Here is a 12,633-nt window from a genome sequence, read left to right on the forward strand (position 1 = left end):
ATGCATTCTTCTCTGTTCAAGTCTTCTCCACTCTTCCCATCTTTCATACTAACTTTCATTACTCTTCTCATGTTTTCATCCTCTGCTCAACTACTTCAACAAACATGCTCTAACCATTCGTTTGTCGATGATACCCGTGTTTACAACTTCTGCAATGACCTTCCTGTTCTCAACTCTTTCATCCACTGGAACTTCAACCAATCTACCCGAATTGTCGAAATCGCTTATAGACATGCAAACATTACTTCTTCAACTTGGGTTGCATGGGCAATCAATCCTACTAAAACTGGTATGGTTGGAGCCCAAGCTTTTGTTGCCTTCCAAAGTCCTAATGGTTCAATGAATGCCTACTCTTCTCCATTGGATAGCTACAAAACAAAACTCCAAGAGGGACCTCTTAGTTTCCCTGTCCATGATATATCTGCAACCTATGCCAATAATGAAATCACTATATTTGCAACCTTCGAACTTCCCGATGATAACATTACCACGGTGAATCAGTTATGGCAGGATGGACCCCTTCTTGACGGAATCACTCCTGGGATGCACCGTATTTCTGGACCAAACGTTCGATCCTTTGGGTCGCTTAATCTGCTTTCAGGATACATATCTAAACCAGCAAAAGGAGAAGCAAGTCCAAGACTTCGACTCAAGAATGTTCATGGAGTGTTGAATGCTGTGAGTTGGGGAACACTAATGCCGATTGGTGCGATAATAGCAAGGTATTTGAAGAGAGTGGATTCCACAGGTCCGGCATGGTTTTATTTGCACATATTTTGCCAGACATCTGCTTATGCAGTTGGTGTTGGTGGATGGGTCACTGGTCTTGTGTTGGGTAAGAAGTCTCCCGGCGTTCAATACGATGCCCATAGGAGTATTGGTATTACTCTCTTTGCTCTAGCTACATTACAGGTACTCGCTATGTTTCTAAGGCCGAAACCAGATCACAAGTACAGATCCTACTGGAATATCTATCATCACTTGACGGGTTATGTTGTTATCGTGTTGAGTGTGGTGAACGTTTTCGAAGGTATTGAAATATTAGACCCAGAGAAGAAATGGAAGCGTATCTACATCGCAGTTATATCATCCCTGGGTGCAATAACAGTTGCTCTAGAACTCATCTCTTGGTCCGTAATCATCAAAAGGAAGACATCAACAACTGGGCAAGCTAATGAAGTGGTTCCAAACCAGCAACTAGACAAAGATCAACCGATATCAAAACCCGAGATGATGGTCTAGTTACCAAATAGAGTTCAGTCATGCCTTAATTGTTTTGAAGCTTAGATGATAATTGTTAGGCCTATGTTAGAAAAATATTGGTCTGAGAGTGTTCAGGTTTTGTATAATATCTTTGAATTGATTTTTCATTTTCTTTTTCTTCGTGCCCCATTTTCATTTGTTCGTATTCAGAAAGTATAAAAGATTGTTCATTTGTACAAGAGGGCAATATTGCTGTTACTTTGATGAAATTGAAATGTCATATATCGAAATTGAATATTGTATTACATGAATTGCACAAACAACTGTTATTTATATAGTTTTAACGTTTGATCGAATAATTGAATGTCCAGGGTTGTTACCATGTTCACTCCCTTCAGCCTAAGACCAACTTCACCATTCATCTGAGTTTCATAACTCAATTACTTCAATTCTCTTCTCTTATCATATTTCTCCGAAGATTCCACAATGTGTCATAGATCTCTAATGTCGACGGTGAAGACGAATCCCCTGAAAAGAATACATTCACTCTATCTTTAATCTCTATCCAACTACAACCAGGATTCTTTTTCATTCCTCTCTCCTTCATAGACATTCTTATTTTTGCTGCTTTCTCCCACATCTCTCCTTCCCCATATAAATTTAACAACTGAATGTAATTGCTTCCCCTCGTCGGTTCTAACTTCAACAACTCACCAGCTGCTAACTCTCCGAGTTCTATATTACCATGAATACGGCACCCACTTAACAGACACAACCACACACTTTTATCAGCTTCCATCGGCATTTCTCTGATAAATCTGTAAGCTTCATCCAAACGTCCAGCACGTCCCAAAAGACTGACTATGTTTACATAATGCTCCATTCTAGGTTCAATCCCATAATCCTGTTTCATTGTCTGGAATAGACTGAGGCCTTCTGCTGTCAATCCCGAATGCCCACAAGATGATATCAATGCAAGAAAAGTTACCTCGTCAGGAAGCATTCCCGTTTGTTGCATCTCATCGAACAATTTCAGAGCATTTCTGCAGTCCCCATGTGATCCATAACCAGAAATTATTGAATTCCATGTTATTATATTTCTTTCAGGCATGTTTTCGAAGATTAATTGTGCATTCTTTAAGCATCCACACTTTATGTACATGTCAATCAATGAGTTCTCCACTTGAAGATCTGTCTGAATCTTTAATCTTACTAGAAACCCATGTATAGCTTTTCCTTTATGAAGCGCTGCTAGTGACGAAATCGCAACAAGTATATTGGTGATCGAAACAGAGTCTGGATTCAACCCGTGTTGTAAAATCTGACAGAAAAAATCAATAGACAACTCAGGAAGGTTATTCTTGTTGTAACCCGAGATTAACGAATTCCACGCAACCAAATTCTTCTCCGTCATGCCAGAAAACACATTTCCAGCTATCTCTGCTAACCCGAATTTCGCGTACATATCTATCAAGGCACTACCCATAAACACATCCGACCCCATTCCATTCTTGATGATATATCCATGGATTCCGAAGCCCAATGAAACATCCTCTATACCGGCACAAGCTCCTACTATGCTTACCATGATCTTTGAATCTGATTTCGCTCCATCAGTTCTCATCTCTTTAAATAAACTCAAAGCCTCCCCATATTTCCTATTCTGTAAAAATCCCGATATCATGGAGCCCCAAGTAACAACATCCTTTTCTCTAGCTGCAGTAAAAACTAAATTTGCATCCTCTATGATTCCCAATCTTGCATACATTGTCAGTAGAGAACTCTGAATGGAAGTATCATTCTGTAATGGTCTTTTCATCAGTTCCCCATGTACCATCCTACCAAAATCATGCAAAGAAATGGTACCACACACCGACAAGATATTTGACAATGTAAAAGAATCAGGTTCCGAACCAGCTAATCTCATTCGGTCATAAATATTTAAAGCATCATAAACATAATCATTGCCAACATAAGCTGAGATCATTGCATTCCATAACTCAATTTCTTTATCTACTACTTGATGAAAAACTCTTTCGGCATCTTCAAGTAATCTATACTTTGAATATAATGTTAACAGTGAAGTAGATACATAAGCATCCTTCTCGAAACCCGATTTTATAACATCACAATGAACTACCTGTCCAAAAACCATATTGTCACTCTCGGAACTAGCTGTCAAGACACTCGAAAATGTTGCAGATTCAAGTTTGCAACCTTCTCTCTTCATAACCAAAAAATACTCCAAACTCTTCATCCACATTCCGTTCCGGTAAAACCCGCTGATTATTGTGTTCCATGTCACAGTATTGCTCTTATCTTCCAACTTATCGAATACTAGAGACGCCTCCATATATCTACCATATTTAAGGTACATATCAATCAATGCGGTATCTAAGAATGGGTCATGATAAAACATGTGTCTTAGAAGGTATCCATGAATTTGTTTTCCTTGTACCAAACTACTGCAACTTCTAAGAAGGATACTAATAGTGTAAGCGTCCGGTTTGACACCGCATAACTGCATTCGACGAAACAGAACGAACCCATCATCGGTACAACCGTATCGAAAGTACCCATCAATAATGGAGTTCCAAAGAGTAACATCTTGAACTAAATTTTGACTTTGAGAGATTTTATCAAACACAAGGGATGCATCAGAGAGTGACCCATATTTAGTGTACATGTTAATGAGAGAGGTGGATATGTAAGGATCTGATTGGAGACCCAAAGTGATAATGGAGGCATGAGTCTTTTTTCCAAGGTTTTGATTTGGAAGGTGGGAAGAGGCCTTGAGAAGAGATGGGAAGGTGAACTTGTCAGAAATTTGTGTTTTGGAGTAGAGTTGAAGGGCTTCCATATATTGTCCATGTTTAACAAGTGACCTGATATTGGCATTGATTGATGATGATGGTAGCTTGAAATGCATGTCATTCTCTCTCTCTCTCTCTCTCTCTGCCTCACTGAGATACTGCTAAGTTTAGTTATGACATGAATGGAGAGTAAAAAGGGAGGGACATAAGAAAGTGTTACAAGGTTTTGAATTGTCCCCACAAATAAGAAAATGTTTAACAAAATTATTGGTTTTTGTCAAATTTGGCAGCAAAATTTTTATTCTTCCTCTTCTCGGACCAGTTCGTGGCCAGTCGACCACAAAATTAACCAGTAGAATCTAGTGGCTGACCGACCACAACAAATCTCGTGGTTCGTGGCCAGTCGACCACGAAATTAACTAGTAGAATCACGTGGCTGACTGACCACAACAAATCTCGTGGTTGATCCATCACAAGATTTTATCTGGTCACAGAACCCTCAAGACTGGTTAGAAGAATCTCGTGATTATTCGTGGCCGACCGACCAGATCAGATCTCGTGGTTGATCGATCACAAGATTCTTGTAGTCGATAGCAGAACCCTCGATCGAGGGTTTCACCTGAAACTCTTCTTCGCGAAATAGTGAGGATAGAGGGAGAGTGGGTGAGATTTAGCCGAGAGAGAAAGAAACAAAGAACTTGTGAACAAATATTTCTTAAAAAATGAAGGTCACCGACTAACGGCAGTTTGTCAACTATCCTTGCTAACATCCAAAGAAAATGATAGTGGAAGTTACACATGGCTTTAAATTGAACATCTATTACAAAATATTATAATTTGTCCATGCCTTTTTAACAACTAAAAATATCTTATTTCTCATTATGAGAAAGATTTAAACTTTATTTTGATTTCATGTTTTAGTTTCCTTAGCTCTGTCACCAAAATATGTTGATAGCTATCTTCTGTTATGTTGATTTTGATTCTCAAAATATACTCCGGAGCTTCTTTTCATTTGGTGTCACCCTTACTACTAGTATAATCCATCTGTCTTAACAATTTCAGAAGTTGCATATCTGTACACATTTCGAAGGCTACAAGTATATATTCAAACTACTACTTTGTTTAAACATACGCCACTAATCATATTCTCGAAAGAAAAGGAAGGCGTTTAGGAACAGAAGACAAATCAAGAATTGCAAGGAGGAAAAGAAAAGTTGGAAGAAATTAAGCAATAGACGATAATATAAAGAAAAAATGTATATTCCACAAACGATGTTTGTTCGGTGTACACCTTGGATCCGTTCATATTTGGGTTTTGTGATTGGCCTACACAAGAATAGCAACCGATGGATACCGTCTTCCAAACTAACCCACATTTCTTCTGCCTAACGAGTAAAGCGTTCATCATGCCTTTATACGGATTACAAATGAGCCTGCAAGATAGCTCATATATAAGACATTGTCGCATAAATCTAGTTCAAGATAGTGTTTACTACACTGCTACAAAATGTATCTAAAGAAAAATGTTATCAATGAACAATAACGGAGAACATTGGACCGTCGAAATGGCATAGACATGTTCCAATGGTTTGAAACAACCCCCTTGTTAGATGCTAATGCAACTACAAAATCTTAAACTAAACCCCGAAGCGACTTACGCTAAGCAAAATTTGTGCAAGAGAGGCAATTAAGATTACGGGGCATCTCATATCATGAATTCATGATGATATCGAGTAATTTATGAGAAATCAGAAGTTTGAGTAGAAAGAAAGTTAACTTGTCAAACAAAGGAAAAACAAAGAAGCAGGGCAAGGTTGAATGAACTTACATGCAGGAAGGTTGGACATGTCTGCAGAAACGGCACAAGGAATTCCCAAATTTGAGAGTGCTCCCCTTATAATCCCACATGGGAAGTAGAGATGCATGCTTGTAGCTTGTTCCGCCTTGTTCTCAGGTGTGGCTGTAGAAGGATCTTGAGATGGATCAGTGACTACAGGGACTGGATCAATTGACATGCGTGTGAGCCAGCGGAACCGATTATCTTGCAAAACAAAAGTACCCTGCAAGATAAATAACATACAATCTTCTAAGTTCAAACTAACCCAAGAACTTGTATCACAATTCAAGTAGATAAGTATTGGGTAATCATACTCTATGGTTTGTTTTCAAGTTGTCAATCTGCTTCTTGAAGAGTTCAGACCAGAAATCCTTGCATATAAATTTTATTGCTTCTAAATGGTCACTGAATCTGGGTCTCTCCATTGTATACCTGGTAATCGGTTAACGAATACAATTTGGAATTTTTAGAGTATCAACCAAAATCTCCAAACAAGTCTCAAAGATCACAAAACAACAAAAGTATGAACCATAATCACTTCTCATTATCCCTCTAGGCCTCTATTGGAAGTGGTAAAACCAAAGTTGCCGATTTCGGGATCGCATGAAATTGGTGTAAAACGAGATATGGATTTTCCACTTAGAAGGCCAAATTCTATCGTTTAGACCCTAAAAACGGCATTTTAAAAATTACTTATATTTTCGATAGATTCCTGTTTTTCTGAGATTCTACAATTTCGTTTGTTTAGAAGTTCTAGAGGTTGTTTAGGATTAGTAAACCCCAATACTATATAAAGGGATTGCTCTACAAGTTATATTCATTCAATTCAGTTTATAAAATTCAACAAGAGTTTTATAAGCGTTTTCTAGTTTTAGCCGACGTTCCAAAACTTTTCTTGTGTTTTCCATTCGATCATATGGTTAACCATGGATTCAAAATGACCTAACTATTTCAAAGACAAGGGTTAAATTACTATAACAACAACTACCCAATTCTCATTGACCTCATAAGAAATAGTGGCAAACCCTAAATTAGGATAACACTAAGTAAGTTCTCCACCTACAATCATATGTCTTAATTGTTTGACTATAAGTTCCAAGGATCCAAGACAACTTAACCTAGAATTAGATCAAATGAAACACCGTGAGCTACCAGATCAGATTCACATAAAGATGATGTTTTTTCCGTTACCCAGATAGGGAAATAACCAGAAGAACTAGAGAGTGGTATTGATGAATCTAAAAGGGTTAGATCTGGTAAGAGTCATATGTACAAACCTCTCAGAAAGCTGGTGACCAACTTGGTAACCAATGGCTTCGATCCTTCGAGCAGCTAGCTCAGGCTTGTTAGCGTAGAATCGATTGCAGTAAGCCGATACCATCTCCATCATCACGCTCTCCACACAGCTCTCTGCTACCTCCTTCCCCATTTTCTCTCTCTACTCTCTCTCTCCTTCTCTGTAAAACTCTCTCTCTCTCTCTAAAGTCTGAAACTGAGGAATGGGAGTGCCAAACACCGAAACCAGAGGTGTCTATAGAAATTCAAGTAGGCACCACAAGAACTTTCAAACTAAAGCACCACAAGTAAATAATGTAATATTTGTCGGACTTTAGGCCTCTTTCATGTCGTTGTGCTTTAGGTCTCTTTCATTAGAAGTGTAACATAGGCGGTTATCGTGCTTATCACATCTTCATGATGCATCATTGCCTTGTAACAACTAACGTGGTCCGTAGTCGAATTCTCAAAAAAAGAAGGGAAAGAAATGAGGAGTCTTACAAACGTCCCTATAAGGGTTAAAGGCACCTTACTGAAGACAAATTGGAGAGAATATTTTTGAGTGAACGAGGCGCCTTACTTATAAGGGGGCATCTTTAAAACTTCCGAGTTAGAAATTTTGGACACACACATTTTCCATTTGTTGTTCATACACATCACCCTTGACTAAGACTAGGTCAACTTTTATTTGCACACCCCAGCCATCATCACTGGTTGATGAAGATTCTTGAGAATCGAACCTGAAACCTCTAGAATTTTGAAGGTAATGTCTAACACTTTCAACAACTTTGGCAAACAAGTGTTGACGTTTTCAAATAATTTTGGGATCTAAAGTAAGTTTTATAATAATCAAATGTAAAATTAGAAAACCAATCAAATCGTAAGAAACTATCGTCAATCAGAATCTTTTTTCCTTCCTTCAAGTTCGGGCGAAAGAAGAAAAATTTTCTGGCATACCAAATTTAGAGTGAAATTTTTCTGCCCTTTTCTCCTTTTGTTTCCTCCAAGCCCCACCAACACTTTTTTTCTCTACGCCGATAATGATCGCTAACAAATTCTCATTGCTGACGACCTTTAATTTTTTTCAAATCTCTCTATTTTCCTTAGACCATCACCAACGTCATTTATATCTCCTCCTTCCTCTCTGTCCCTTTCCTCCCTCTCTCTCTCTCGATTTCGACGAAGGGGGGTGTTCCCCTTCACCAACACAGATAAAGAGAGATGGAGTAGGAGAGAAAGACCAAAATAAACGGAGGTGGTGGTGGTGGTGGGTGGAGAAGAGGAAGAAGAAAGGAAGGGGGAGATAAAACAAATGGCGGTAGTGATCCAAAGTGGTAGACGTGGTCGTCGTCAGCTATCTTCATCTCACCAAGAAGAAGGTAGTGGTCGTCCGTGAGAGGTGGTGCGTGTGAAACTGTGAATAGAAGATGCGTACAATTGGTAAAAGTGTGTGTGTGTGTGAATATAGGTGTGTGTGGTTTGTAAAAGCAGTGTGTGCATCTAAAATTTCTCTTTAACAAGTTGGAGATGTTAGAGCAACTGAATCTGGTAAGTCATGAAAGTATATCCGTTCATAAGTTGCTTGCACCCCCCATCCTATTTGCCATATAACAAGCAGACTCTACTCTCACCATTTTGTTATAACCACTTAACTACATCTACTACATAAACCCATCCCTAAAGCCTATCTCTATACACAAACACAAGCATCATAGAAATTGACAAAGCTAGAAAGTATGAATATATGTGAGAATAAGGTTGTGTGGTTGGTCCTATTGGTGCTGGTTGGGTGTACGATGATGGGATCCGAAGGAAAGATATCATCGTGTAGCGACGTTATACAGATGGTGAGTCCGTGTCTTGACTACGCCCGTAATGGGGGTAAACACGTGCCACACCAATGTTGTAGCACCCTAAAAAAGCTCTCAGATGCTGCTGATTCAACCAAAGACAAGCAGCAAGTTTGTAAATGTGCACAAAACTTTGCTCCTTTGATTCCTGGCCTTGATTTCAAACGCATTAACAAGATCCCTAAGAAATGTGGAGTTCATCTCTCTCTTAAGATTTCACCTCACATCGATTGTTCCAAGTATTTATCGATCTTCTTTTTCCCCTTTATGTGTAATTCATTTGCAAGAAGTTATGTTTTCTTTAACTAAAATTCTTTTGCAGGGTGAAGTAGTGAATTCAGAGGCGGCCGATTGATACCTAACGAAGATTATGCGGGTGTTTTCTTTTTCGAATAAAGGACTGTTACCCCTTCAAATATAAATGCTTCTTTCATTTTCTATCCATATACTCTCTTTGTTGAATCACAAATATAATAAATTGCTTCTTGTGTTTGTCTCCGATTGATCAAGTCCGACACATTGACACTCTCACAAACACACATTCATCAATTAAGCTGGCCGAATTTTAATAATTAACAAGAATGTTGCTTGTTTTCCTCTTAAATTCTTCATAACTAACAAACAAGATTAACATTTGAACTTATCACAACTAGTTTTGTCTAAACAAAACATATTATTAATCAATCTAAGAAGCTAATTAAGTAGTGCCGCAACATTGGTAGCGAGGGACTGAATGGTCGAAGGGGAGACAGCCCTGCTCCCACCCATGTACCATTTTTGTATCATCTCCGTTACGTTAGCGTTTTCTACTTTGATCTTTCCTTCCTTGATCTGTCCATCGTCTGTCGTTGTAACCACAATCTGTTTTTGTTTCTTGACAAAATTAGCACATATAATGTATTGAACATAATAATTATGATTGGCTATCAACAGTTCAATACGTAATTATAAAACGGAATTAGGTACCTCGGCTGAAACAGGGGTGGCAGCAGGAAAGGTGAAGGTGATAACAGAGTGTTGCTTGAAGTATTTAGACTGGAAGAAGGCAATGAGTTTCTCAAGTTCCTCTTCTTCTTCGTCTTCGTATTTGTCGATGGCGGCCAACCCATCCCTGACCCAACTCTCCAGCTGCAACCCATACTGAGACCCTTTTATCTCTTTTATGACCACCACTCGTACGCTCTTTTCTACCGGTGCTGTTCATATAATTTTCATGAAATACTACATAAGTTATTGCAAAGGGAGTCATATACCTATGTGTGTATTGTTAGAGCCTATTAGTCCCACCTCTCTTTGAAAACCGTCTTACAGAGAAAGGACCATCGCTCATCTACTTTGCAAATTCTAACGCTTAGATGGGATAATGCTAATATGTATATATCAGATTGTTACTTTTAATTACCTGAAATGAGAGTATCGAAGAATGAATCGTCTTGAAGGAGATCGTCTCCAGTTTTTCCCTTATAATTATTTAGATGGGTCAAAATGGTCTCGGAGTCTAAGTAAATCCCAATTGCTGTGAACTTGATCTGGAGAAAATGTATTTCCATGTCTGTCATCCCTGATCAAACATATCACAAACACACAAACCCTCACACAGTTAGTGAACCACCAACCCATTCTGTGAGCAGAACTGGGGAATGGGTAATGGGTATATATAGAAGAATACCATGAGCCAAGAGTGAGAGTGGCTTAGTCGTCGTCGTCGTCTTCTGAGGGAATGGAATGCCATCAACCAACACCATTTTATCATTTGCCTGATCCACTGCATTTCCTCATCATATAAACACATATTCAAAATTAAGTTAAAAACATCTTCATTTTGATCAAGCACCCAAATGAAATGAAATTAGAAACAGAAAAGACTAAGAAAGTGGACACTACTTACTAGTTCTTAATTACACAGAGACAGACTGATTTAAGTTTCAGGATTGGATTGAACCCAGAAAAAAACCAAGCAAGCAAAAAAGAAAGAAAGAAAGGAAAGAAAAGAGGTGTTTTGCTGAAAGGTCATGTGAATATAATGCTCATTTATAGCTCTGTTTATATCTACTTTAGGTGCTTGTCCCACACAACTGTGCTACTAAAAATGTTAGGGAACAAAAAAAAATATCAGACGAACTCTAGGCAGAAATTCTATGTGGTCTGTCGTTTTTATTTGAATTTGTCAGCGGGAATAAAGGGCCCGAACCCGAACAAAGAGGACTAGAAAAAACTAGAGAAAAAACAATAATATATCAAAAAGTCAAGAGAGAAACAAATAAACGAATAAACAATAAAGAATAGAGCAAATGTTGTCTTGCTAACTAGCTACGCCGAACTCTAATAACTCCTCTTTTGTCGTCATCTACAATCTTCTAAAGGTCAGCAGGTAGATTATGTGGTAACATCTCTATATATATCCCGATACTGGCTTCATTTTCGATAGGTAATCTGCTGCTTGGTTGATTTCTCGGTAAACATGTTGAACAATTAATCACAACAAACAACGTAAAATTTCTGCCGAACTTTTTAGTTTTTCTTGTTCTATATCATTACTCGCGTGCTATTTGGTCTGAAGACTTTTGCTTGATCACGACCTTGAAACCTAACTTGACATTCTTATTCTCAAATACGGCCATACCACGTCGTCTTTCCGGTCATATTCGGACCAAAATTTCGGGCCAAATAACATTTTGGATCCTCCCAATTCCCAAATTAGTGTCCCAAACTGCCTTTCCTGTTTTTTTCTGTCAATACCCTTTATACCCTTGAGGTTTCAAAGAGTGTAAAGTAGTTGAGGAGGGTGTTATGGTGAATTTCTCATTAAGGAAATAAGGAGGGATATGGAGGTGGTAGGTAGGTGGTGAGGTAAGAGGAAGAATGGGAAAGGGAGAGTATTGTTAATGGTGGTAGCCCCATCCACCAAGAAGGGGAAGTAAATGGTGAGTAGTTAACTAGGGACTCACGTGAATGCCCTAACCACCGTTCATTTTACCTACCCATCTTCTCTCCTCTCCAAACTCATTCTACCAACCTAAGAAAGAATTAAAAAGTCTAATATTGCCCGAAAACTTTGCTCGAAAATGGCCTGGACGATGGTGATGGTGCGTAGTCGGAAAGAATATGTGTCACGTCATCACTCGGGCCATTTCGAACAAAATTTTCGGGCTATGGAGAAAAGTTGTGCTGAGGATTAAGAGTTAACCACCCCATTTAGTCTTTCATTTTGGAAGATATTTTTCTTGGAGTTTTGCTCAAAAAATAGGTTGATGAGAATGCAATATAGATCTCAGGAATATCTATTTTCGTTGCATTTTTATTTCTTATACGATAACCATCACCGAAGTAAACTAATCCTCTTAGTTCTCTATACCTACTACAGTTCGGTTGTTGTACTATTTCACTCATTTTTAGCAATATCATATAATTAGTGAATCACGATTAGCGTCATGTTTTACATTATGAACTTGATCGATGAAAAACAAAAATATAAATGAGGCTGTTTATAACCTTGAAAGGTAACTGTCCTCTAAGCAGCCTCAACGAAAAAATTTGGAGGAGAGACCATGACAAATGAATCCAAAGGACCTAGTTTAGAATGAATTTATGGTGTGTTTGGTTGCAGGATTCTTAAGTAGGATTCCTATCAAAAGTGGAATTTGGTAGGAATCAT

General features: G+C 38.4%; 3 protein-coding genes and 1 pseudogene across 4 annotated transcripts; 1 reads left to right on the forward strand and 3 right to left on the reverse strand.

The window, feature by feature from the left end:
* On the forward strand, positions 1-1,242 carry LOC147565351 (cytochrome b561 and DOMON domain-containing protein At5g47530 pseudogene; annotated as a pseudogene).
* A 220-nt stretch (positions 1,243-1,462) lies between these two features.
* On the reverse strand, positions 1,463-4,391 carry LOC147565352 (Tetratricopeptide repeat (TPR)-like superfamily protein). Its single transcript, XM_086651831.1, has one exon. The coding sequence runs from the start codon at positions 4,130-4,132 to the stop codon at positions 1,649-1,651; it is 2,484 nt and encodes an 827-aa protein (XP_086507957.1). The 5' UTR covers positions 4,133-4,391; the 3' UTR covers positions 1,463-1,648.
* Positions 4,392-5,098: 707 nt separating this feature from the next.
* LOC147565353 (Transport protein particle (TRAPP) component) lies at positions 5,099-8,665 on the reverse strand. 2 transcript variants are annotated; one of them, XM_086651834.1, is made up of 5 exons: positions 7,630-8,665; positions 7,131-7,422; positions 6,168-6,285; positions 5,845-6,076; positions 5,099-5,449 (listed from the first exon to the last, which is right to left on the reverse strand). In XM_086651834.1, exons 2-5 carry the CDS (start codon positions 7,280-7,282, stop codon positions 5,421-5,423), a joined length of 531 nt encoding a protein of 176 aa, XP_086507960.1. In that variant the 5' UTR covers positions 7,283-7,422; positions 7,630-8,665; the 3' UTR covers positions 5,099-5,420. The 2 variants fall into 2 exon arrangements, with proteins under 2 accessions (XP_086507960.1, XP_086507959.1); XM_086651833.1 differs by having other exon boundaries at positions 7,131-7,345; positions 8,086-8,616.
* An 876-nt stretch (positions 8,666-9,541) lies between these two features.
* CHIL (Chalcone-flavanone isomerase family protein) lies at positions 9,542-11,138 on the reverse strand. Its single transcript, XM_086651832.1, has 5 exons — positions 10,867-11,138; positions 10,648-10,743; positions 10,381-10,539; positions 9,945-10,174; positions 9,542-9,839 (listed from the first exon to the last, which is right to left on the reverse strand). Coding segments are annotated over exons 1-5 (654 nt in total). The 5' UTR covers positions 10,868-11,138; the 3' UTR covers positions 9,542-9,671.
* Between the last annotated feature and the right edge of the window lie 1,495 nt (positions 11,139-12,633).

Source organism: Eschscholzia californica, unplaced genomic scaffold (genome assembly GCF_041429995.1).
Source record: "Eschscholzia californica isolate CP2 unplaced genomic scaffold, dmEscCali1.0.p SCAF_1, whole genome shotgun sequence".
Classification (NCBI taxonomy): Eukaryota; Viridiplantae; Streptophyta; class Magnoliopsida; order Ranunculales; family Papaveraceae; genus Eschscholzia; species Eschscholzia californica.